The 24,417-nt window shown below is 54.3% G+C and overlaps 1 protein-coding gene across 1 annotated transcript; it reads right to left on the bottom strand.

Moving 5' to 3' along the window:
* Positions 1-227: 227 nt before the first annotated feature.
* SLCO2A1 (solute carrier organic anion transporter family member 2A1) lies at positions 228-23,303 on the bottom strand (the record flags this gene model as incomplete). Its single annotated transcript, XM_082288083.1, has 14 exons — positions 228-348; positions 454-574; positions 682-746; positions 880-1,043; positions 1,380-1,539; positions 2,577-2,766; positions 3,059-3,223; positions 4,088-4,169; positions 5,184-5,311; positions 6,901-6,999; positions 8,055-8,270; positions 10,241-10,403; positions 12,242-12,379; positions 23,214-23,303. The coding sequence occupies 14 exons, from the start codon at positions 23,301-23,303 to the stop codon at positions 228-230; spliced, it is 1,902 nt and encodes a 633-aa protein (XP_082144209.1).
* Positions 23,304-24,417: the final 1,114 nt, after the last annotated feature.

Raw genomic sequence — 24,417 nt, 5'->3', positions numbered from 1 at the left:
GCTGCCCGGGGGCTCCCCAGGGTGACGGGCAAGCGCAGCTGGAGACCCTGCGAGAAGCCATTCCCAGGATGGGGCCGGCCCGGAGCATCCCTCGCCGGGAGCACCTGGGCTGCGGCAGAGGAGCTCGGAGCTGCGAAGGCGGAGTCGCTCCCGTGGGAGGTAAAACAAACCCAAACAAGACAAGGTGGTGGCGGTGGGTGATGGGGGTGCGAGTCAGTCCTCGGGGGCTACACCAGCCCCGCCGCCTTCTCCTGCACGTTGTACTCCTTGCTCCTCTTCACCTTCCAGCTGATGAGGGCGAGCAGCACGGTGCCCACCACCTTGTAGCCAACCTGCAGCCCCAGGTATCTACCGGGAGAAGAGGAGGGACATGCCACGTCCAGAGGTGGCACTTGCAGCCGGCCCCAGGCTGGGCTGGGGCCCTGCCCTGCCCGGGGCCGGGGCACGGGGTACCTGTTGCGGAGGAAGTCGTTGTTGTAGTAGGCGCAGAAGTGGCGCTGGCTGCACTGCTGCTGCCAGTAGATGCAGGAGGAGTCGATGAGGGCTCCAAACATGGCTGGAGCTGGCAGCCAGGCTGGCGGGGAGACAGAGGATGGAGTCAGGTGCTGCTCCCGAGGAGGTTCAGTGCCTCCTGCAGTGGCTCCAGCAAACCCCCAGCCTCGTTCAGAGACAAGCACTCACCCAGCAGCCGCATTAGTAAGAACTGCACTCCGATGGCGAACGACTTCTCGTCCTGGTTCACCACCCTGCAGGGGAGAAGCCACGGGAGGTCAGAGCTGCTGGTGCTAGATTTGGCCAGGACTTGGGCTGGTTGCACGTTTACGGCATCCCGTTGGTCCCAACGTGGGGAACCATCCCATCGGCTCACACCCTGCTCACCGTAACACCATCATGTACAGGGGGTTGTGGGACAGGCAGGCGACCAGGACAGCGAAGGAGATGAGGAATATGGCAGGAAGGAGCATATGGGAGCAGCTGGCTGGACAAGAGCCCGTGTAGGTGGAGAAGAACTCATTCCCTTTCAGGGAACAGCTGTGGTAGATCTGTTGGAAACGTTTGGAACAAAACAGACGTCAGGCTCCCAGTGCCAGGAGCAGGTTTCTCGTGACACATTGTCCCACATCCCTGTGCAGGATGCCGACAAGAGCACCAGCTCCAGTTTTAGGGCACAGCTGTGGCATCCTTTAATGGGATTTGCCACCATCCCTGTTCCTCCAAGCAGACTCCCAGGGCATTACAGCAATTCTCCATGGCACCTTCCCAGGGCTCAGCACGCCGTGTGGAAAAGGTTGCACTCCGTTACTGCATTTGTTGGATCCCTGCAGCATCACTGCACTGTGCCCAGCAAGGCTGCTTTGCTAAGCACTTGCTTTACTCACCAGTTGTTTGGGGTTGGAGGGGTTCGTGGTGCTGTTGGTGCAGCCAGCGAAGCAGGGTGAGATGTATTCCGTGGTGTTTTCCCGGCACACCGGGTGGAAGATCTGCTTAGAGCACTGGCACCCAACCCGTGCCTTAACCTGCTGCTGGGAATTGGGTGTACTGCCAGAAAGGAGGAGGGGAAAATTGGGAAAAAAAAATTAAGAAATAGGACAGGAGGAATTAAAAAAAAAAAAAAAAAAAAGAAGAAAAATTCCCTTTTACTAGTTGAGCAGTTTTCCTGTTCCTGTTTGGGCTGGGACACTGCCAGCAGCAGCCTGGCCTTCTGCCAGCCCCTGATCCCTGCAGGTACCTCTGGAAGTGTGCAGTGAATGTCACAGCAATTATGTTATGTCTACAAACAAGTACTCACACACTTCTTTTCTTTTCTCTTTTTCCTTTTTTTTTTTTTTTCCCAGCTGAAAATTAATCAGCCAAAAGCCTGGAGAAATGGATTTGGGCTCCATCCAGAGTTGCACAAACAGATGTGCGAACAGCTGGAAACACCACACGGACACAAACTGAAAGCAGGCATGTTCCCAAACAAGCCTGATGACTGTGGAAGTGAAGAGCACAAACCCAGTGATCTGCCCTGTCTTCCCTCACTCCCTCAAGGAGTGCATCTGCTGGAGTCACACAGCCTGAATCCCACGGGATTGTGGCACTGGGGAGCTGTCCTTGGGCACCATGGGATGGGGCTGCTCCACCTCCTGTGGGGAGATGGCATCAGAAATCTCTTCCTTGCTGGCAGTGCACTGGGAAACGAGCTCCATGCACTCGACATCAAGCCTTGGTCATGTCAAAATGTCATTTTTATCTTAAGAAGTCATGGTAAGAGCTAAAAATATCCACTGAGGTGAAGAGAAAGGTGATGTCCAGCTGGAACGCCCGGAGCATGTGAGGTGACGTGGACACAGTATTACTAATTTTCCCCTAAAAATCCAGAGTGAAAAATTACACCCTGCTTGTTTGGCCCAGAAAATCATGGATAAATGCCCTCCCGAGATCTCTGGGCCGTGAAGCACCTGGATCTCCTCCAAGCAGCGGGATCAAGGAGCGAGCAGCAGCATGGTGATGTCTTGTGCCTCTCCACCAGCGTGTATCCCTCCCCACGGATAAGAGCTGGAGAAGCAAAGAGCTGGGAGCAGCACCTGCCTTACCTGGGGTGGTAGATGCCCTCGATGTGCCCTGTGGAGCAGCCCATGAAGAAAAGGGGCAGGCACATGAGGATGGAGAACACGAGCACCACCACGGCGAAGCGCGGGATGGCCCGCAGGGAGAAGCAGAAGCGCTTCATGATGATCCCTCCCAGGAGCATCCCGAGTGCTGCTGCCGGCAGGTTCACAGCTCCTGCAGAAAAACTGAGCCATCAGAGGGGTCCTGCCTGCCCAGAACCCCTCCATGGGCAAGGGGCAGCTCTCTGGAATTCACAGGAGTTGGGAGAACTCACAGACCCAACTGTTGTCCAAGACAGCCCAAACCCAAGGCAGATGGGGAACCTCAGGTCAGGAAAGTCACCGACCACCCCAAGGTGAACCCCAGGTCTCATCCAAAAATGAGTTTTCAGGGACTTCCTCTCCAGGATTTAAAAAGCCTGGGGAATATGGGCTGATGGATATTTTTTGCCTCCATCTGTGCTCACCTATGAGGAAGTTGGCGTGGGAGGGCGAGGCACCATACTGCTTCTCCAGGAATTTGTTGAGGAAGGTGGCCAGACCCGCAATGACAGAGGAGAAGCTGCACTGAGCCAGCACCAGGAGGATGAAGAGGGGGTTCAGCAGCAGCCTGAGGAAGATCTTTGGGAATTCTACAGGGAAACAGCAGGAAAAATGTCTTTCAGCTGTGTGATCCTCACATCAGCGATTTGTACCGGGCAGAAACCCCCACCCTTAGCCTGTTCCCGGTAAGGATGTCTGTGGGATGATGACCATCTAGTGGAGATGTCTGCGGGCATGGGAAAGTGGGAGGGGAGACACCCCAGTGTGTCCCAGCAGCTGGCAGGATCATGGATGTGTTTTCCTGGTGGGACATTGCGTCCTCCGGCCCCGTCAGCAGAGGCAGATGGACCCTGGGAGCAGCTCTGTTTATTTAGTCTCTTATGAGTTTTCTAATTAGCAGAGAGTGCTGGAGAGCCAGCACCCATTAAAGCCCAAAGAGAGGAGAAGAGGGAGCTGACAGCTCCAGGATATGACTGCAGTGGAGGAAGAGGCAAGGAGGGAGGGGCTTTATCTGGGAAGAAATCCTCCTGGAGCTAGAAGAGTCATTAATCTGGTCCCTGAGCAGTGACATCCCTCTCAAGCCTGTCTCGGCTCCACATAAACAGTGTCAGCTGCAGTGGGGTGACCTCGTCGAGGAGCTGGTGGCGCCGGCAGCCCCGTGCCTGCTCCCAGAGCTGGGGTTAACCCTCGCAGCGACCCTCTTCTTTTAAGGTCCTCAAAGTAAATTTGGAAACAATTCAGGCCCCACAGAAGAGAGGCCTCAAGAGGTCTGTAGCCAGAGGGAGGCTGTGCCCACCTTCCTGTGGTCCTTAGGCTCTCATGGTGCCAGAGCTGGTCCACACACGGTGCTGGACTCCCAAACTTGGTGTGAATCTGCTGGCATGGTGGTCCCCACCCACCCAGAATGGCCCAGCATCCCCATCCACCCTCGCCCGGACCCACCAGCACTTTACTTTTTATAAACTCCAGCAGGGAGGTCTCTTCAGCCGCCCCTGCCTCCATCTTCCTGAGCATCCCAGCCTCCGTGTTCCGCTCCTGGGAAGGGAGAGAGCAGCAGCCTGTGGTGAGAAGGGCTGGCACTGTCCTGGCACAGGGGGGCTCAGGAGGGGCAGGGTCTGTCCCAGGGGCCTTTGACCTGCAGCCAAGCCTGACAATTACAGCAAAGCCCCATCCCGTGTGCCCTGAGCACTTCTCCAGGCTGGGAGAGCCAGGGGTGCTCACCTGGAGAAGAGAAGGCTCTGGGGAGAGCCCCTTCCAGGGCCTGAAGGAGCTCCAAGAGAGCTGGAGAGGGTCTTTGGACAAGGGCCTGGAGTGCCAGGACAAGGGGGAATGGCTTCCCACTGCCATTAGGGTTAGATGGGATGTTAGGGAGAAATTCTTGGGGTGCTGAGGCCCTGGCACAGGGTGCCCAGAGAAGCTGTGGCTGCCCATCCCTGGCAGTGTCCAAGGCCAGGTTGGACGGGGCTTGGAGCAGCCTGGGCTAGTGGAAGGTGTCCCTGCCCACAGCAGGGGTCGAACAGGATGAGCTTTAAGGTGCTTCCAACCCAAACCATTCCAGGATTCTGTGATTAAAGGGGTGGATTATCTCAAATATTACTGCAGCCCCTGAGCAGAGCAGCAAGACAACAGCTTGTTGTTGGGAGGTTTTCAGAACTTGGAAATCTTTCCTATCCTGAATCCTGACAAAAGACCTCCCTTTTAACTCTGCAAAAAGTCTGAAAATGAAAGTTGGACACAGCTCCACTCTGGGGAGTCCTTTAGCCATAACTGTGAAATATTTTGGGTTTGATTTTACCTTTAAAGAATCAATGAGTAAACAATTTCAAAACAGAACTAAAGTCTTTTTGTAACAAAACCAGCGGGACTTGGCTTTGAAAACACCAAAAGGATACATGCTAATTCTTTTCCATCTTTTCAATTTTGTTTTAATGGGAAAGGGTTGCTGGACTCCCTCCCTCCCTCCCACCCCTCTCCTCTGGGGACAAGTGTTCCCTCCCTGAGCACATCCCTGGCTCCAGGATGTTCCAGCCTCTGGAGATGAGGTCTCACCTCTCCTTTCAGCATGTACCGAGGGAAGAAGAAGTAAGGGATGGAGGTGAGCACCAAGCAGCCCGAGGAGATGAGCAGCCCCAGCCACCAGGCTCCGATCCACCGCTGGTCACTCGGCGTCAGGTCCACTGTCATTGCAAGGCACAAGGACACGCTGTGAGAGCTCCAGGAGTGAAAGGGACAAATCTCCATGAAAACATGGACTGGTGGAGTATGAAGAGTCCCTGTGGGCACAGCCCAAGGGTCTCTCCACTGGCACGTAAGAGCAAATGGATGGAGGTGAGAGCTCCCACCTGTGCTGGCAGCAAGACCGGCCTTGGTTGTGTTTGACCTGTGTTTTCCCTGGCCAGGACCCTGCAACACCACTCATCCCAACTGCACCGAGCCTCCCAGGGGACTGCAGGATGGATTTGGTCAGCATGGAAGCACAGTGATGGCACAGGTTTGACTCTACGCCCCGAGCCAGCCAGTGAGGCAGCGATTACGGGGGCCTGACTCCATCCTCTGCCTGGAGAGCACAGTGGGTGGGACCATGCTGCCTGTCAGGGATGCTGAGCCAAGACAGGGACTGGGAAACGGCACTCCTGGAAAAAGTTGCTCTCCCATTGTTCCAGGCTTGGTCACTCTTTGCTTGCAGGGTCCGGAGGAAGGCCCTGTGCTGGCAGAAGCTCCTGGTTTCCGAGTGGACCAAACTCTGGGCGCCTTCTCCGGAAAAAGGAGGAGAAGGTGAGAGCCTCTCTGTCTCCAGCACACACATCCTTTGGCTGGGCCAAGTGATGCTCACAGGAGGTTGGACAGATTGCTTGGCTTGGCCTGGGGCTGCCCATGGCCGGGATGTGGCGGCTGGGAAGGAACCAGCAGCTGGCTCCGGGCGGGAGCTCCGTGCCAGGGTGTGACAGGAGAGGAGCCCACACCTCACTGGAACAATCATCCCACTTCCCCAAACAGGACCACTCCACTCTGGAGCTTGGTCATCATCATGGAGCAACCAGGCAGAGGCTGCTAAATCCGTCTGCCGCCGCGGGGAGTGGGCCAAGGCTTTTTGGCATTTCCTGCTCACGTTCATTTATTATTCTTATCAGGCACCGGACAAAAATGTCAGGCAGGCTCTGATCTCTCTAAGGAAACACAGGAAAAGCCACTTTAATGATGGAGCTGGGGAGAATTCTTTAGTGATTAAGTTACCAGAGATAAGAAGCACACGCTGTGGAGAAAGCAAATTATCCCTGCGGTGGTGTCAGCTCAGCCCCTCTCTCTGCAGGTGCTGGTGGAGGGTGCTGGGGAGGAGGATGAGTAGACTCAAGGTCTCTGTGTATCCATAGGGCAGTGATTGCTCTGTGGTTGTCTTCTCCATCCCTGGATCCCTCAGATTTCCCTGCTCCTCTGCACTACCATGCTGGGATCGTGGGATACCTCCTCAGTGTGGTGGCACTGGGCAGACCCCAGCTGTGACCTCCAGTGCAGCACCATGAGCTGGGTGTTGGAATGTCCCTACCCCAGGGCTCTGCTTCAGTGGTGGTGTCAGGACCACCTGTATCTGTCCTTATGGGGTGATGGAGTGGAGGAGTATGCTGGGCGTGCTTTTCCAGGTCGGGTCTTTCCGGGGCAGGGGGTTTTATGGGTCACAGGGCTGGTGGCTTCTGTCACCTTCCATCTCAGAGTGACCTTCTGACCCGCAGAGGGTCTTCAGGACCACTGCTGCCTGAGCAATACTCACCAGTGGCAACCCTTCCGATATCCACGAAGAGCCGCAGCACCACGGACCCCAGCAGGTATCCAAAGGCAGGGCCGAACACGGCGATGGCAAAGAGGATGGCTGGGAAAAGGGAGCAGAGAGAGCCCTTGTGAGCAGGGAGTGGCAGTTGCCATGCAGATATGGCTTCTGTCTTCCCAGGAGAGGCAGGAATGGTGGCACAACACACAGAAGGGAGAAACCACCCTTCATCAGGCTGCAGGTGGTGAGAAGGTCCCCGCTGCCCCTGCGCTGAAGGTGGTGTTTATGTGACAGGAACAGGAGGGGGAAGGCAGCTGCCTGTGGAAACAGTCCCTCTGCTCTGCTGCCATCAAGGCTTTGCTGACCCAGTACAGGTTGTCAGCTGCACCATGAATATTCATGATATTCATGAACCCCAGGGAGCATCCAATGAAGGTGATTGAGACCTTCATTTCTTCTAGGATGCCAAGCAAACAAACCCATCCTAATCCTCAGATCCAAGGAAAAACAGTTGCTGCAAACATCAGGAGAGGTGAAAGATTCAGAGGCCAAAAAGGCCACCAGACCGCCCTGGGTGCAGCTGAACCCTCCCACTCTGAAATAGATAACCCACAAGGTCAGAACATTTCCTTTTGACCTGTTTGCAATGACAGGATCCAAGGTCCCTCCTTGAAGGAAACTCTTTGCACAACCTTCTCAAGAAGTTTAAAAGGAGATGGTGAGCTTGAGCTGCATCAGCCACAGAATGAAACAGGCCTTAGGGAGATGGAAGTTTTGCTGTGTTGAGGCAACTCAGACCCCCCGGAGCCATTCACCCTGACAGACATCCCCACAGCCCTAAAGGGACTACAAAAAACACACCAGCCCTGCTTTCCCTCCTCTTCAGAACCTTTCAGGTTCCTTCAGTCCTCCTTCCTTCATTTTCCTTGCAGATTTGGGAATTCTAAGGGATCAGTGGGACAATTCCTTGGAACGGTGATCCCTCACTGCAGAGGGAGGACGAGGGTGCTGGGGCTTGGAGCAAGCTGGTACTGATGGAAGGTGTCCTTGTTGGTGGCAGGGGGTGGAACTGGGTGAGCTTTCAGGTCCTTTCCAACCCAACAAAGCATCCTAGGATTCTATGAAACAACACAGTGCACAGCAATGGTCCCACTTACCCACATACAGTGGGGAATTGTTGGCGTCTGCAAAGTCGTCCACGTAGGATATCCCAAAGGGCTGGATGGGCACGGTCCCGATCCCAGCCAGCAGCTGGGCAATGACCATCATGGCCCACATGCTGCTGGCCTCCTTCTGGGGGTCCTGGGTGGTGTTTGGGCACACAAATCTACTCTCTGCATAGCACAGTTCAACCTGCCCCTGGCTTTTGTTACCTGGAAGGGAGAAAAATGACCCTTACAACACTGGGCACATCCCCTGCTTCTTCCCACACAAAATCCCCAAAGAGCAGGAATCTCCCAAACTCACTGAGTAGGCACAAACTGCTGGATTTTGGTTGGATTGCTCTTTTTATTCAGCAGTTCTCATCACCCTGCCCTTCCTTTGGAGTTTTACACTGAAGTCAGGGTAGCAAATGACCAGGCTGTGATTTTAATCAAACTTTTAAGGAGTTCATGCCATGGAGTGAGGGTTTAATGAGGGCAGACCTAACTCATGGCAGGTTTTTGCTGTCTGTGGTCTTTGTTCCCTTGTGGTACCCGGACAGGGAACAGGGAGTGATGCCCTCTGGGGTCAGCTGGCTGCCCTAAGCAGGACACCCTGCCCTGAATCTCTGTTGCCCCATGGCTCAAGAGCAGCCCAGCTCCTTCCAAAACATGGGCCTTGCTTCTCCATACAGCCTAGACACAGGGGGTCTTCACCCTGCTCCAGACTGCCATGGAAACTCCAACCAGGACTGAAGTATCTTCAGGGGCTGTTCACAGACTGAATTTATTCTTTTCCATCATCAGGCAATCCTCATAATGTCAATATCTTTGCCCTGTCCATCTGATTTTGCAGTCCATCCTCTAATCCTGTTCAGTTTAGCAAAGGTGTTGTGCAAGAATTGTGCTCTGTACAGAACTTTTGGGTCAAACACGGTACTTTCCTTGAGCCTTTTTGGTGGTTTCTGGTTATACTTCCATGGTTGTACACAAGCCTATCACTGACCAGTTGGGGCACTAGCATTACTTGACCAATGCATAATTCCTGTCCAGATCCTTGTTGTTGTACCTATTCACCCACACAGGGAGCCTGACTCTGGGCAGGGAGCAGGGTGATACCTGCTCCTTCCTCATTTCCTTTGCAGTAAGAGCAGGCCCTGTCCCAAATCCTGACCTGTCCATAGCCTGATGTATGAATTTAAGCTGCTGGAAAACTTGGCATCTGATGCCTGATTTACTCTCCAAACTCAAAAATCATGGGAGGGGGACGAGCAGAGAGCTGGGTTTCAGAGGTGGCAATCCCCACGAAGCCTGAGGCTCATCAGCATTCTGAGGATTTAGGGACCAAACCACTTTGGAAAGACCAAAGTCAGCCTTGTGGCAAGTGCTGCAGATTCTTCTGCTCATTCCATTCTGCATGGAGAAATAGAGCTGTCATCATATGCACGAGCTTGTTCCCAAAGCCTTCCCAGTTAAAGCAGCAGCCTTCCTTGGAGTGGATCCTAAGGATCCTGGCTAGAGCAGGACAGGCCCTGGGAACAGGGGAGCTTTGCTTTATCACAGAATCCTGGAATGGTTTGGGTTGGAAGGGGCCTTAAAGCCCATCCCATCCCACACCTGCCATGGGCAGGGACACCTTCCACTAGCCCAGGTTGCTCCAAGCCCTAATGTCCAGCCTGGCCTTGGACATTTCCAGGGATCCAGGGGCAGCCACAGCTTCTCTGGACAACCTGTGCCAGGGCCTCACCTCCCTCACAGGGAAGATTTTCTTCCTAAAATCTAAACTAAACCTACTCTCTCTCAGAGAAGCTGTGGCTGCCCCATCCCTGGAAGTGTTCAAGGACAGACTTGGAGCAATCTGGTCTACTCGAAGGTGTCCCTGCCCGTGGCAGGAGGTGGAATGAAATGATCTTTAAGGTCCCTTCAAACTCAAACCATTCCATGATTCTATAACAGCAGCTGGAATGACACGCGCAGGAGAGGCAGAAGAAATCCCAGCTGTAATTTTTGCATCCAGAAGGGGTTCCAAAGCTATAATGACGTGAGGTTTCACCAGCAACTGCCCACCTTAAGCCTCGGACTCCAAGCACTCTTTAAATGGTATGTGCCCTGGAAACACCCCCTTTTTTTGGGCAGTCACCCATAACCCATCCTGGAGCAGCTGGCTCTGGGTCTGTGCGGGCACAGCTGGTGGCACTCACCGGTGCTGAGCGTGGTGTACTTGTAGGGTCCTGACAGGAAGTGGGGCAGGGTCACCAGGAAGGCCCCCAGGGCCAGCAGCAGCCCCCCCATGCCGATCACCCGCGGGCGGTGCACTCGGCTGCCGAAGTAGCTGACGAAGATGATGAGCACCACGTTGCCGATCTGGAAATGGCACAGAGAAGCAGGAGGAATGTGAGAAGATGTCAAGGAGGACATCCAGCCCCTATGGCTGTGTCGGGGTGGGTGGACAGGTCTCTCATCAGGAGGTGTCCCCTCACCCTGCGTGGTCACAGTGCGTCAGTGCTCCCTTCTCATCTCCAGCCAGAGGGTCACTCCTTGGCCTCGGCCACCTCTGTGCGTCCCTTGTTGGCAACAATGACATCACAGGGAAGCTGTGGCTGGGGCTTTTTTCACCCCACAGGCATCACAGAACCATTTAGGTTGGAAAAACCCTCTAAGACCATCAAGTCCAACCATTCCCCCAGGTTGCCAAGGCCACCACTGACCCATGTCCTCAGGTGCCACATCCACACGGCTGTTAAACCCCTCCAGGGATGGGGACTCCACCACTGCCCTGGGCAGCTGTATCAGGGCTGGACAACCCTTTCAGTGAAGAAATTTTCTCTCATACACAAACTAAACCTCCCCTAGGGTAATTCGAGGCCACTTCCTCTTGTTCTGTCCCATTTTCCCTGGGAGGAGATTGACCAGTGTGGCATAAACTGACAATTCCTCCAAAAGCAGCAAGGAATGAAACATAGTGCCTCCATTCCTGTGACTCAAGCAGACATGAGCCCTGCTACAAAGTTCAGCTCACTGCAAATATTTGTGACCCTGGACATTTGCAACTGCAGGTAGCACCATCTAAAAGCCATGAAATCACTCAGCTCACTGAGGCGAGTGGGTGAACACCACAAAATTTCCATTACATGGGCTTTGACAGCTCGGGACAAGCTAAACATCATTTTAACTTTGGCATGTTGAAGCTATCCCTGCTCATTGCAGGGCATTGGGAAAGATGGCCTTTAAAGGTCCCTTCCAACCCAAACCATTCTATGTATGGCTAAGAAAACTTTGTATTTATGTTTGTGTGGGCTCCCTTGTTTGTCTCTTTGTGGTTTTTGTTCTTGGAATTGCTGCAGGCACCAACCCAGTAAGATTGTTGTCCTGGACAGGCAGGGCAGCTCCCACAGTCACAGACAGCAGGAAGTCTCAGTGGGCCCTGAGACATCTTTTTAATCCCAAACGTTCATGCTGGTTGAGGTAAGACTTGGACAGCCACTTCCCCAAGGATCCAGGAAGATTCCCAGTGTGCAGCTCCTTGATGGAGCACCCCATGTGCTCACCAGGGAGCTCACAAACAAGTCTGCTGCCACTTGGTGCCAGCCAAAAAGTCTCTGTCAGCAGGTCTTTTCCTGGCCTTTGCCAGGCCTTGAGGAGCTGCTAGGAAGGACAGAATTCCTGAAAATACGAACAAGAAACCTCATTCCAAGGGATTTCTTGATGAGAAAGTGTTTGTGAGAAAATCCTCAGCCAGCTCAGAAATATGCTTGAGGGCAGGGTTAGATAGGAATTCTTCCCTGTGAGGGTGGTGAGGCCCTGGCACAGGGTGCCCAGAGAAGCTGTGGCTGCCCCTGGATCCCTGGAAGTGTTCAAGGCCAGGCTGGACATTGGGGCTTGGAGCCGATAGTGGAAGGTGTCCCTGCCCATGGCAGGTGTAGAATGAGATAGAATGGGCTTTAAGGTCCTTTCCAACCCAAACCATTCTGGGATTCTATCCAGTGAAAGTCAGCTCTTGTCCAAGGGCCACCACCACGTGACCCTCCGTTCACCTCCCTGGACGTGGCAGAGCAGAACGAGGTGTGATGAAGTGTCCCAGAGCCCAGCACAGCTGCTCCTCCCAGCACACAGAGGCTGAGGTGTGGACAGCCCTGAGACCCTGTTTTGGGAAGGTGCCCCCCACATCCTGGCCACCCCTTGGCTGTTCCTCTCCCTGTTACCTCGTGCAAGCTGGAGATGAAACCTGAAGAGAGGCTGGAGAGCCCAAAGCGCTTCTCGATGGTGGTGAGGCTGCTCTTGAAATTAGCGCTGTAGAGGAGCTGGGAGAGCTGGAGGAGCCCATGGCACAGCACAAACACCTGTGGGCAAACAAAGAGTGCCCCCCCAGTGAGGACCCAGTGGGAATCACAGACTCATTAAGGTTGGAAAAGACCTCCAAGGTCATCAGATCCAACCTTTGACCAAGTACCACCATGCGCACCAAACCGTATCGAGAAGTGCCACATCTACTCGCTGTTTGAACACTCCCAGGGATGGTGACTCCACCACTTCCCTGGGCAGCCTGTTCCAACAATTAAGCACTCTTTCAGTGATGAACTCTTCCTGATATCCAATGTGAGCCTCTCCACTCACCCCTTGAGGCCATATGAGACCACAGTGCCCTGCTGCTGCGTAACTGCTGGCGACCACATCCTGCAGGAGCGTGTTCCAGCCGGCTTCGGCCAACGGCTGCACCTCTGATATGGAGCAGCCTGGGATGCACTCAGCTGGAAAGTCAATTAACAGAACCTGCTCCAAGGGGTGTTGCTAGAAAAAGTCGAAAAAGGGCGTTAAAAGCCCCAGAGGGAGAGGATGAAATCTGCACCGCGTGGTCTCACTACTGGAAGGCTCCAAAGTCATATTCCAAACCCAGCATCTTCCCTTGAGCCAGGCAGTGAGCTGAGCCAGGAGCCAAGCTGAGTGGAGGCAGAGGAGGGAATACAGAGAATTTAGGGAGAAATCTGGTTGAAAGAGCCCGGGTGGGCTGTGAGAGGAGAGCGCTCTCAGCAAGGGATGCAAGAGGCAGCTCACAAGTGTCTTTTGATCTATATTTAGTCAGAGCAGTTTTCCTTTATTTTTCTTGGAAAGGAATGCATCCACACGGTGCCAAAAGTATTTTAAAATCAATTAAAAAAAAAAAAAAAAAAAGAAGGGGGGGGGAAAAGGTCTTTTTATTTAGATTCACAGGAAATCAAATATTTGCTGAATACCGGAAGACTGTCCCTCAAAGATAACGTCGGGAAGTGCGGGATGATGGATGGGGGATCAAAGGTACTGCAGGGCTGACAAATTCCTGATGTTCTTGGCCAGGAGAGCAGCAATAGTCCTTATGAGTATTTCTTTGGAAGGGCAGTAGTGCCCAGTAGCCCTGACCCACTAAAGGATAAAAAAAAAAATCCAAAAAGACCAAAATTGTCCACCCATCTTGGAGGATGCAAATTCCATAAGTGGGCGGAGTTGTGTTTTGGGAGCAGAGGACGATGCAGGGCCAGGTCCAGCAATTGTAGCAGAATTTGGGTAGAAGATGGGCAAGAAAGTGGTTTCTCGGGAATCTTTCCCTGCAAGGGAGGAGAGATCCAGCCAGAAGACCTGGCTGGGAATCTAAAAGCATAAGGGATGGGAGAGATGCTGACAGATAGCAGAAGAAAAGAAGATGGAGGTGAAGGAGAAGGAGAAGATGGAGCCCTGGCAGTGGGAGGACAGGCTTGGAAAAACATGGAGACCACAGGGAAAATGATGGAGAAAGGCAAACACCCCAAAAAACGAGGAAAGAAGAATCACAGGCACAAGCTGCCATCACGGAATCCCTGGCCACATCTCGGAGGGGTGAGGGCAGGCAGGCTGGCATCAGGCTGGCATTGCTATCACAATAACCAGGAGAGGACAAAGTCCCAAGCTGGGACTTTGCCCTGACAAAAAGTTGCAGGACAGGAATTTGGGGTGTAACGTGGGAAATCCTCCCAGACAGGGACAAAGTGGAAGTGAAATATCTGCCAGTAAACTCTTGAAGCAGAATGACCTCTCCAGCCTCCCACTATCAGCTCGCACACTCGAAATCTCATCCCAGCACAAAATCCTGTGGGTGGAAACTTCCAGCACCTTCCCCAGCCCTGACCTGGAATCACCATGGGCTGATCTGGAGCAGAGGGGTGACTCCTGTGAGGATGGGAACTGGAGAGGGGATCTTGTTCCCAGAGAACATCAGTTTTTGTTCCTGTGGCTCTGGCCAGACTGAAGCCACTGGAGCAAGGAAACGCCGGCTGAACAGCAGCGGTCCGGGACCGCCCGAGCTGCAGAGCAGCTGGAAGCAGAGCTCTCCTGGAGCCAGGCGTCAGCCAGAGAAGCAAAGCTGTTTACCAACAGGGAGGGAAGAGGGTGGATCACTGAGGCCGAATTTAGCGCAGCAAATGTCAGCCCGATCCCAGGGCAGATGGGGAGACGGAGTGTCGGGGACAGAGACGATGCTGGCACGGAGGGAAGATGAGGACGAGAGGCAGCCTGGCTCCCCGGAATGCTGGGGGGTTGGCAGGAGATGGATGGGTTGGAGGCATGGAAGGAGCATGGGAATCACAGCAGGAGAGGAGAGGGACAAGCCATGGATGGAGAGGGCAGGGAGGAAAAGGCGGAACTACCAGGAGATGGCCTGAGATGTGTTTGTGCCTTGGTGATAACCTGGGATGGCCAAAACAGAGCCCTGGATCCTGCGATGCCTGGGACCCTGCTGGGGCTGCCTGTCAGGAGGGAAGGCAAGGTGGGAGAAATGCAGCTGGGGAGCACCAGCGAAGGGAGAGGGAAACCTTGGGGTGTGACTGTTTCCCCCTGCCCATGGGTCCTTCTAATCCAGCTCTCGTCTGCAGGATTAACCGGAAAGGCAGCAAAGCCAGAGGGATGCTCCAGGGATGTGATCCCACCCTGAGACCACACAGCAGCCTCAGCCCTCGGATGTGCAGAGCCCAGAGAATGGGAGGGGAAGGGCAGGGGTGATTTTTTTTCCTTGGGAGGAAGCTGCCACCCAAAACAGAGAAAGGCAAAACAACCTTTGCTCCAGGAGTTCTGCAGCTGGAACATGGCTTTTCCAGACGCACTCCAAGTGTCTGGAGGTGAGATGAGGCCTGATTCAAGACTTTCCCTGCATTCAGCAGACTCAGTTTGCATTAAAATAAGGACATCCCAAACCTTGAAGGCTCTGAGTGCAAAAAACCGGGAGAAGGCCTTACTTGGCTCCAAAAGGAGCCCACGTACCCCCTGAGGCTGGTAGACATGAGGGGCACCACTCTCCTGTGTCCCCTCACAGGTCTCTCCCATCCCTATCCCTCTTCCCATGCATTCCCATCCCCACATGTTCGTGCCGACCACCCACGGCCCGCTGGTGCATGGAAACCAGCCCTGGCCTGGCCCTTCCAGCTGCACCAGATGTGCTGTGCTGCCCCACGCACCCGCCGAGCAGCTCCGGGAGGGGAGGGAGCTGCCGTAATCCATCTTCCCTGATGACAAGAAGGGGTTCTTAAGGGAGAGCCAAGGTCACTTACAGGGAGGTTTCACTGACACAAAGCCGACACGAAGGCGAAGGCACGGTGGGAGGTTGAGGAGCCGGGGGCACTCCCAAGTGCTGACCCTCCGGAGCAGAGGCTCCCACGGGAGCCTGGGGTATTTTTGGAGCTGCAGGCAAGGAGTAATTGCAGACAGGCAGGGAGCAGCATGGGAAGGCCAAAGGCGTGCACCCACATGGACCCCCCCAAAATCCTCTCGTCATCCTCCCCACGCTTCCTTCGGAGCAATCCTGACTCCAGGCTGTTTATACAAGGCGCTCAACTCCTTTCCAAAAGGAGCTGCATTTAGAAGGGAAGCAAACTCCTGGGGGAGACAGGCTGCTCCTCCCACCCAGCTCGTGGGGACCAGCAGCTGCCAGGGCAGTGCTTCTTCCAAAGGAAGAGAAACCCACCTCACTGCAAGGAAGGGAGAGGACCTTTCCTTCCATGCTCTGGACAATGGGAGCTGGAAAGGATTTGGTCAATCCCGGCCTAAAGCTCCGAGATGTGTCCAACAAATACTCAGGTTTCATTTCAAAGGAGTGAACCACCTCTATGGAGCCTCCAGGGATGTCCAGGAGTCAGGATAAGACTCCTCCAGGCAGGAGACTCTGCTCTGCAGGGACCATGGGTTTTGGAGGATCCTGCTGCATGTGGCATGGCCATTGCTCCACCTGGAGGAGTGAGGTAAGGGTTAATTCCTGGCTCTGTTTCCACAGCTCATATCCAAAGTCATCCCTCACCTCATTTTTCAGTGCTTTCCCCTTGGCAGCCGTGGTTGGAGATAAGGAGGGTGGAAATGCTGATGGCATTTGTGCTAATCTCTGTGCCCAGCATCCTTCCCACGGCAGTGGGGATGGAAAGAGCTAGGGCTTTGTTCATTAGATGGACACAAGGACTGCCTGGAGACCTGGAGACCCTCACAGAACCTATCCAAGTGCTCCCAGGTGACTGAAGACACCGAGATAGGACATGGCCAAGAGCAAAATTAATCTGGCTGGAGTAAACCTTTGGAAAGGACTAGGAGTAAGGATGCTCCATTATCACAGAGTGCTATTGGAGTTGTGTCCAAAGCAAAATTGTTTGACTTTAGTGGAAAGTCAGAAGACTTTCCTCCCCAAATCAGGAAACATTCCTCCCAAAGCAGGAGTCTCCAACCTGCCCACCTCTGGAGACTCCCTTCACTTTAATCTCCTGAGCTTGCAAGAGAAGAAAAGGAAAGGGAGGGGGGAACTGTAGGAATTATTAAGAATATCCCCAAAATTTTAATAGGGAGAAGACAGGTGTTTATTTTAGAGTTTGTGTATCATCAACACTTACTGCACTGGGAGATCCTCCCCTAGTAAGACAGCTGAGGTCACTCAGGCCAAAAGGAATGTATCAGCTGGAAATGGGAAGTGTGGGGATGTGTGGGGAAATCCATCCCTCCTTGGCATCACTTTCCTATGGGCAGCTGCCTGGATTTGTGGATCAAAAAGTACCATGGAAGATGAAAAAAAGCACAGCATTTCCACGAAAGGAACCAAATACCCTGCACAGAGCCCTTCCTTTGGAACCTCTGAGCCTGGTCCGATGGCAGACGTTGGCTCCTAAGTGGGATTTCTATTGCAAATAATAAAAGAATATAAAAATTAACCTGATCAGGGATTTCCTGAAGCATGCTGGAATGACAGCTGCCTACTGTCACGTTTTACACCCCCCGACTGTCACGTGCAAAGGCAATATTTGCTCTTTTTGCAACAAACACAGACACGGGATTTCCTGGCACTGTATCCCGGTGACTTTGCGAGGCCCATGTGAGCCCAGCTTCGCCCAGAAGGGAGGATTTTGACTGTGGAGGATTGCTGAGACAGACAATATCTGCTGAGACAGACCCTCAGAGTGTGACACTCCCCAAGAAAATACTGCCTGCAAAATAGGATGCCGGGCATCCAGCAGCCTTTCCTCCCTCGGGCAGGTTGGGTTGGTTGGGTCTTCACTCCCTCATTCTTTCCCGAAGGTCTCCTTTCGTTCCGGGGCATCAGGATCCGATCAGGGTTTCCTGGAGGGCAGGTCCAGGCTGGCTGGGTTTTGCCTGACCCAGAAGTGTGTGCAAACACTCCTCCCGCCCTGCCTCGTGCTCCCTATCAGCGTCACTCCTGTCCCGTCCTGCTCCCAATAATCTTATCTACACTGACCACTCCTTGCTTGTGTTTGGGCACCCAACCACCTCGCCCCTCATAAAATTACCTTGTCTCAGGTCTCCTAGACCTTGATCCCACTAAACTTTCCAACCCATCTTTTTCCTTATCCCACTGCTGGTGTTGCTGGTGAAGACCAGGTGGTTCTTCCCTTCTGGAGGCTGATCCCACCAAAAGCAGACATAAACACAGGGCTGGACCATCCAAACCCAACCTGTGCTGTCTGGTGCCAGCACCATCACCACAAATGCTGGACAGCCCTGGTCACTGCAGGTCCTTCTCCTCATGTCACTAAGGACCCTCCTTGTGTCTTTGCCACAAACTCTCATCCAGCCCGCCCCGCCTGCCTGCACAGAGCCCAGGAGTGGAATATTGCCTTGATTTTCTTGCTTGAATCAATGGCTCTGTTCAGCCATGGCTTTCTCCTTTCAGTGTTTCCCTCTCCAAACCTACAGCCACGCTGCCTTCAGATCTGTGACTTGATGAATCTCCTGTTCTGGCTAAACAAAGCAATTCACAATCATTTCCAACAGGATATGAGAGCACAACTGGTACATCTCCAGGCTTCTGGAATACACTCCTCAGCAAATTCCTTTAGTCCCTTGGAAGGAAGGGACAAAAAACTTACCCTGCTGCTGTTGGGACCTCAGACCCCAAGGCCAGGCTCCTGTTTCCTCTGCAGGAGACATCCAGCCTCCCCAGGGAGGGGAGAGCTCCCTGCTCCTGTCCACTGCTCCTCCCTGCGTGCTCCCAACACCTTCACCCCGGGATGATTTCAAGCCTTATCACCCTCTGAGAGCCCACAGTCTCCTCCTGACCTTGTTGTCCCCTCTCCTACCCTCTTCCATCCCCTCCCTGTCCCTGCCCCAGTACAACACCCAGTTTAAACCTCTCCTAAGGCTTTTAAACCTCTCCCTGGATCACCTCCGGCTGACATAAGTGAGAATAATTCTCTGTTGTCCTCCTGTTTCCTTTTCCATGCCAGGCGGTCTGCAGGCATGGAAAAAAAGCCTCCCCCTGCCTGCACTCGCAACACTTTCACACTGCTCCTCTGTGCTCTCCAGCTTCCAGCTGAAACCAGTCCAGCTCCTCTAAATCAAAAGATATTTATAAATACCTCCTCCTTGTCATCTTTCTGGGGATCCCAAAATCAATTAAAATAGTTCAAAACCACGAATGAGACAGTAAAGGCGAAGAAGCCAAAATATCTGAGGCCCTGTAAACAGAGAATTCCTGTGAAATAATCCTTTTCCAGTGGTTGTGTGGGAGCAGAAAACGGACATAGGATCATGGCACCATTAAGGTTGGAAAAGACCTCCAAGATCATTGAGCCCAACATGAGCTTAAATCACATGGCTGGGGCTCTGGACTGGGGGACACCGATGGGGTCCCTGGCCATGTGTGGGCATCCAAAGGCCCAACCATCTCCTCCACCTTTTAAACCTGTTTTAACCCTTTAGGCTGTGAGGCACTCGGTGTCCCAGTGCCACCAGGTGCTGGCATCTACCTGAAGGTTGGGCTCATCCTGCATTTGCTGAGCAGCGCAGCTGTGAGTCCCCCAAATCCCAGTGCCAGTCAGCACAGCCCTGGGAGCTCTGGTGAACATCCCAGCAGGGGGATGTCCCTGCTCATCACAGAAACCACAGAAGCCCAGAATGGTTTGGGTGGCAAGGGACCTTAAAGCCCATCCAGTTCCACTCCCTGCCATGGTCAGGGACACCTCCCACTATCCCAGGGTGCTCCAAGCCCCGTCCAACCTGGCCTTGGACACTTCCAGGGATCCAGGGGCAGCCACAGCTTCTCTGGGCACCCTGTGCCAGGGCCTCAGCACCCTCACAGAGAACAATTTCTCCCCAATATCCCATCTAAATGTCTCCCCATCACCCCCATCTCCACCAACGCTGTGGGGTTACCGGGATGCTCCACATTTCTGGCCGAGGTCAGAGCTCAGCAGCCCCAAAACCACCCAGCTGCAGAACCTGAAGGTCTTTTGTGTTGTGCTCTGCCTGTTCCAGGGGGATCAGGGTGGAAGCAGCTGGCACTCAAACCAGAAGCAGTGGCTGGGCTCGTTCCAGGTGTGAGGCACAGCAGGCAGCCCTCACGCTCCGGCCGGGCCAGGCGGGGCCTGGCTGGGCCACCATCAGTGAATACCCACGAGTGACCGGGAGTGACTCCCTCAGCACCACTCGGACCTGTCACAGCCAGGCTCCAGAGGGAGAGCAGAGCACCTGGAACCACACGGATCGGAGCCCACGGCCACTTCCACAGGGAATTGCTTCCTGAAGTGCAGCTGCACGGCTCCTGCATCCCGAGCGGTCTCCCCATGACTCCATCCCCATCCCACTCTTCAGGCCCCCATAGAATCCCTCAAACTGCCCCTTTCCAGCAGATCCCTGGCATCAATGTGTTCCTACACCTCCAAATGTCAATGGTGATGGGCCCAGTTCTGGAAAATGCCCTGAAAGGGAAGGGGTCTGGTGCAGGGCGTGGTGGTCCCTGTCACAGGGAACATGGAGGGGCAAGATGGTTTACATGGCAAAAGAATTTGTTATTTTGTCCCCAACCCAGCAAAAGACACCCTGAACATGATCCCAGCACATGAGCTTTGGGCATTAAACATGAGCTTCAGGGGGGAAAACAGGGGCTTTTTCTTTCTCCCTTAAGAACAAAGAGGGCTCTTCAAAGGACTCCTTTTCAAGGAGCTATGTGGGAATTTTAGGTGTGAATTCTTAAAAAGCTTTTTGTAATTTTATTGACAACACGTTCGTGGAACATCTTTGAAAATATAGCTGCATTCTCTTCACGCATAACTAGGTTGGGCTGTGATTCCCTGGATTTGGGCTGCGATTCCCTGGATTTTGGGCATCCCTGTACCCCCAGCCTCTGACCAGCATCATCTCCGTGTCCCTGGCTGTGATTCCCTGGATTTTGACTGTGATCCCATGCATTTAGGCTGTGATTCTCTGGATTAAGACTTCCAAGTCTTAGTCATGTCCTTCCAAGCCTGTTAAAAGTAGGGAATTCTGTTGTGTTGGAAATACTGTCCCCAGCACAAACTGCCATTGCCTGTACGAGGATGTTATGTCTGACGGCTCTGGGTGGGGGGTGAAGGGGGGATGATGCCTGCAGCTTCCCATAAAATTTGGGTCTGGATGAGGCTTTTTTATAATCCATCATTCACAACACCAGTGGCTTCTTGTACAAACAGGAGCTAGAAACCCCTTCAAACCCAGGTGCTGACCACGCCATGCCTGCTGATGACCATTCACTCCAAAACTCCCCAAACCTGCACTGTGACACTTTGACGTCCTACGCATTTTGGGGGGCTGAGGGGACTGAGACTGCACACAGGCTGATGCTTTCTGACCCTGAGGCATTTCTTTTGCTAATATATCTATTTCTAATGCGAATGTCACAGGACAGGAAGAGCGAATAGGTCAGGAAAGGGTGGGGGTTTTGTTGCCTGTCAATTTATACATTTGCTCTTAAAAGCAAGAATATGTCTCGGAGGGATGGGTGTCCTGACTGCCCACCATCCCAGATGGAGCACACCATCCCTCTGATGCCAAGGAGCTCGTTGGACAGAGCTTGAACTGCTCCTTCACGCTCTTGCACGGTGCCGCTGTCAGGCTGTTGACTTTTTAAATCAGAAACAATTTCAAACCAGAAGTTTTAAAAGAAAAAGTTTAAAAAGCAGTTTTAAAGCTTTTCTTCAGGCCATGGTTTTCCTGCCACCAGCAAAGTGACACCCCCGAGTCATCTGTCCTTGGCCAGATGCCCCTAAAAGGTCCCATCCAAGTGCCCTGGGGCGTGTGGGGTGCTGAGCACCCAGCCTGACTCTGGGGCACCCACATCCCACACCCTGTGGCTGCCTATGGGGTGAACAGATGGAGTAGCATTTATTTGTTGGGGCTTTTGTTTCTTAATCTGAAGGTTTGACATCCTGCAAGAGGGTTTGGCAATGTTTTTTTCACTCCAGGCTATTTTTCCGTGCTGCCAGTTTCCAGGAAAGAGCATGAATTCCAAGGAGGGCTCTGATTTTGGGTGACTTTATTCACCCCAAGTCATGGTCATTACTGCAGCAGCCTGGAGGGGGCTGGGGACACATTTTGCACCTCCAGCAGAGCAGGGGGCAGGTCAGCAGTCCCCTCCGGAGGAACATCAGTGCAGCCCAGAAGCAGCCCCAAATCACCCAGGGTAATCTCAAGCTCTTTCTCCTGGAGCCCACACCCAAAAAGTGCCATCAAGTCACCTGCTGGAATAGCCCAGCCTGGGCAGTGGGGACCTTCAGGGGTATAGGACTGGGAGACACCATCTGGGATGATGCCTCCAGCCCCGGGAGCTCTCAGTAGGAGCAGCCACTTGGGAACAGCCCCATGGTACCCTCAGTATTCCCACAGAACCTCAGCACAGCCCCATCCTTCATGCAGGGTGAGGGAAGCTCGACGGCAAACAAACCCCAAACCCATCCCGACCACGACACCTCATCCACGGCCACACATCCTGAAAACCCCGGGCTGGGAAGCGCTGACAAAGCACAGCACACACGCTCGGATCCAGGAACACCGGTGGGGAGTCACAGCCCGGCCTGGCCAGCACCGGCACGAGGGGGTCCTGCCCGCCGGTGGCCACTCGCCCATCCCCGGAGCCGCTCTGCCCACGGCAGCCTCCCAAAAACTGCGCCTGGCTGCTCCGGGTGCCGATGCGTGGAGGTGCTGCCAGGTGAGGCATGGAAATCCCCTCCTTCCAGGGACATCCAGGCGGATGTCCCTGGGGCAGGAACCAGCACGTGCAGCAGCCTCGGTGCACATCCACGAGCGGGGGGAAAAAGGCAGGTGAGGGGCGGTGTAAAGGCAGGTGGCTGGCAGGGCGTGAAACGTGACCCACGGCCGCGGCCAGTCCTCACACAGGCACTGAGCTCAGGAGCCTGGAGCTCAGGCAGGGGCCCGGCTCTCAGGTGACAGCAGGTGAGGAACTGGGCAGGCAGCACCGGAAAACCCACTTCAACCCACCGAGCTTTTGTTTCTGTCACTCAAAACCCTTGCTCACCCAAGTTTTTAAAGCAAGCCCGTGTTATTCTAGGGCAGTGTTTTCTTTTCGCACCAGGATGTGGTTAATCATTCCCCAAGCAGCAGCACACCGTGTACCAGACGCTGTGGGGAAGCTCACGGAGAGCTGCTCTATGGGGTGAAAACCCCACGTGCCGTGTAGGGCATCACTGCGAACCCACAGAGCCCCCCGGCCCTGCCCGGGCACCGAGCAAGTCGGGATTACCCAGGGCTGCCCCAGGAGCTGATGTTCAAATTCTGCATCATCAAACACCCTTAGTTCCACCCGCGGTGCGTGCGAGGGACGTGGGGATGCGTGGGCTGGGCTGGGGTCCCTCTGCGGGCAGGAATCCCCCTCCCTCCCCGCGAGCATCCCTGCCCGGCTCCCATCCTTACTTTGATGTTGCAGAAGATACTCCTGGAGCAGGTGCTGGAGCTCTTGGTGATGTCAGCTGGGGATTTGCCGACTTCAGGGTGGACTCCCATCGCGAGGGCTTCCCGGGGAGCCCGGAATTGCTGGGCTGCGCTTGGGCTCCCGCCGCTCTCCGGCCCGTCCCGGCGCCCGCAAGCCCGCACGGACTGTGCCGAAATCCCTCCAAGGCTGCGAGTGAGCCAGGCAGCGGGAGCGTCAAGTTCTTATAAGTCGGCTCCCGGGAGCGATGATGAAACGCTTTCTCCTCCCTCTTTTGCTTTGTGCACCGAGGGAACTTTAAAGCCGCAGGAAGCCAAGGCAGCGCGCAGGGAGCAGGTGGGAGCGAGAGCTCGGCGAGCCCCGGACACTTCGGGACTGGGGGGCTCTGGGGGTGTGACAATGCTCTGCCCACCCGTGGGGACACCCCGAGCCGCCGCTGGACTCATTTTTGGGGGATGGGGATGGAGTCATGGGGACACCTGCCAGGCTGCAGGACGTGGCTGGACAAGGGAACGGCGTTGGCAGCCGGAATTTTCCCGCAGGGAAAACGACTGGGATTTTAATTCAAAGGCCCCCTGAAGGGGCGAGAGGAAGGGGAGGCACCTTTCAGCAACTGATTTGGCTCCCAGGTGGTGGGAGGGGGAAACTGAGTGGCCAGATGGAGAAATCCTTCCCTGGGCCGAGGGGTTTTGGAGGGATAAAACCCTTCTGTGTTTGTTTTCATAGAAAAAGCTGCATTCGTGAAGATCCCGAGCGCTGTTCCTTTCACCAACACCTCTCGGGGCTCTGTTTATGCAAAGCACTGATTTATTTTGCAAGCTCCTCTCAGGGGGAAAAGCGTCAGAAGGAGAAGGGCAGGTTGATCCAGCCGGAGGAGAAACCAGCTTTTCAAGGGTTTTGTCCTTATTATCGCTTTCCCTGCGTAAAGCAGGTGGGGAGAGCAGGGGGACCCCATGCGAGACAGTGGAGCCCACCCTGGGCTATCCTGAGGCTGGAGAAATAAATCCCAGTTCCCGGCGTGGTTCGAGGGCTGGCGGGTCCCTGTGTGTGGTTCCAAGGAGCCGAGCCCCTCCCGGTGGCACCCCCGGTCCCAGCGGGCCCGGGCCGTGGGCGCTCACCACGAGAGGGTGCCTGGAACCCGTGGGAAGCGGCTTCCCGGGAGCTGCCGTCCTCCGGCCTCGCCCGGAC

This window comes from Coloeus monedula, assembly GCF_965178545.1.
Source record: "Coloeus monedula genome assembly, chromosome: 10".
Taxonomy (NCBI): Eukaryota; Metazoa; Chordata; class Aves; order Passeriformes; family Corvidae; genus Coloeus; species Coloeus monedula.
The sequence above is the reverse complement of the archived record's forward strand: the minus strand, read 5'-3'. Positions and strand labels throughout refer to the sequence as shown.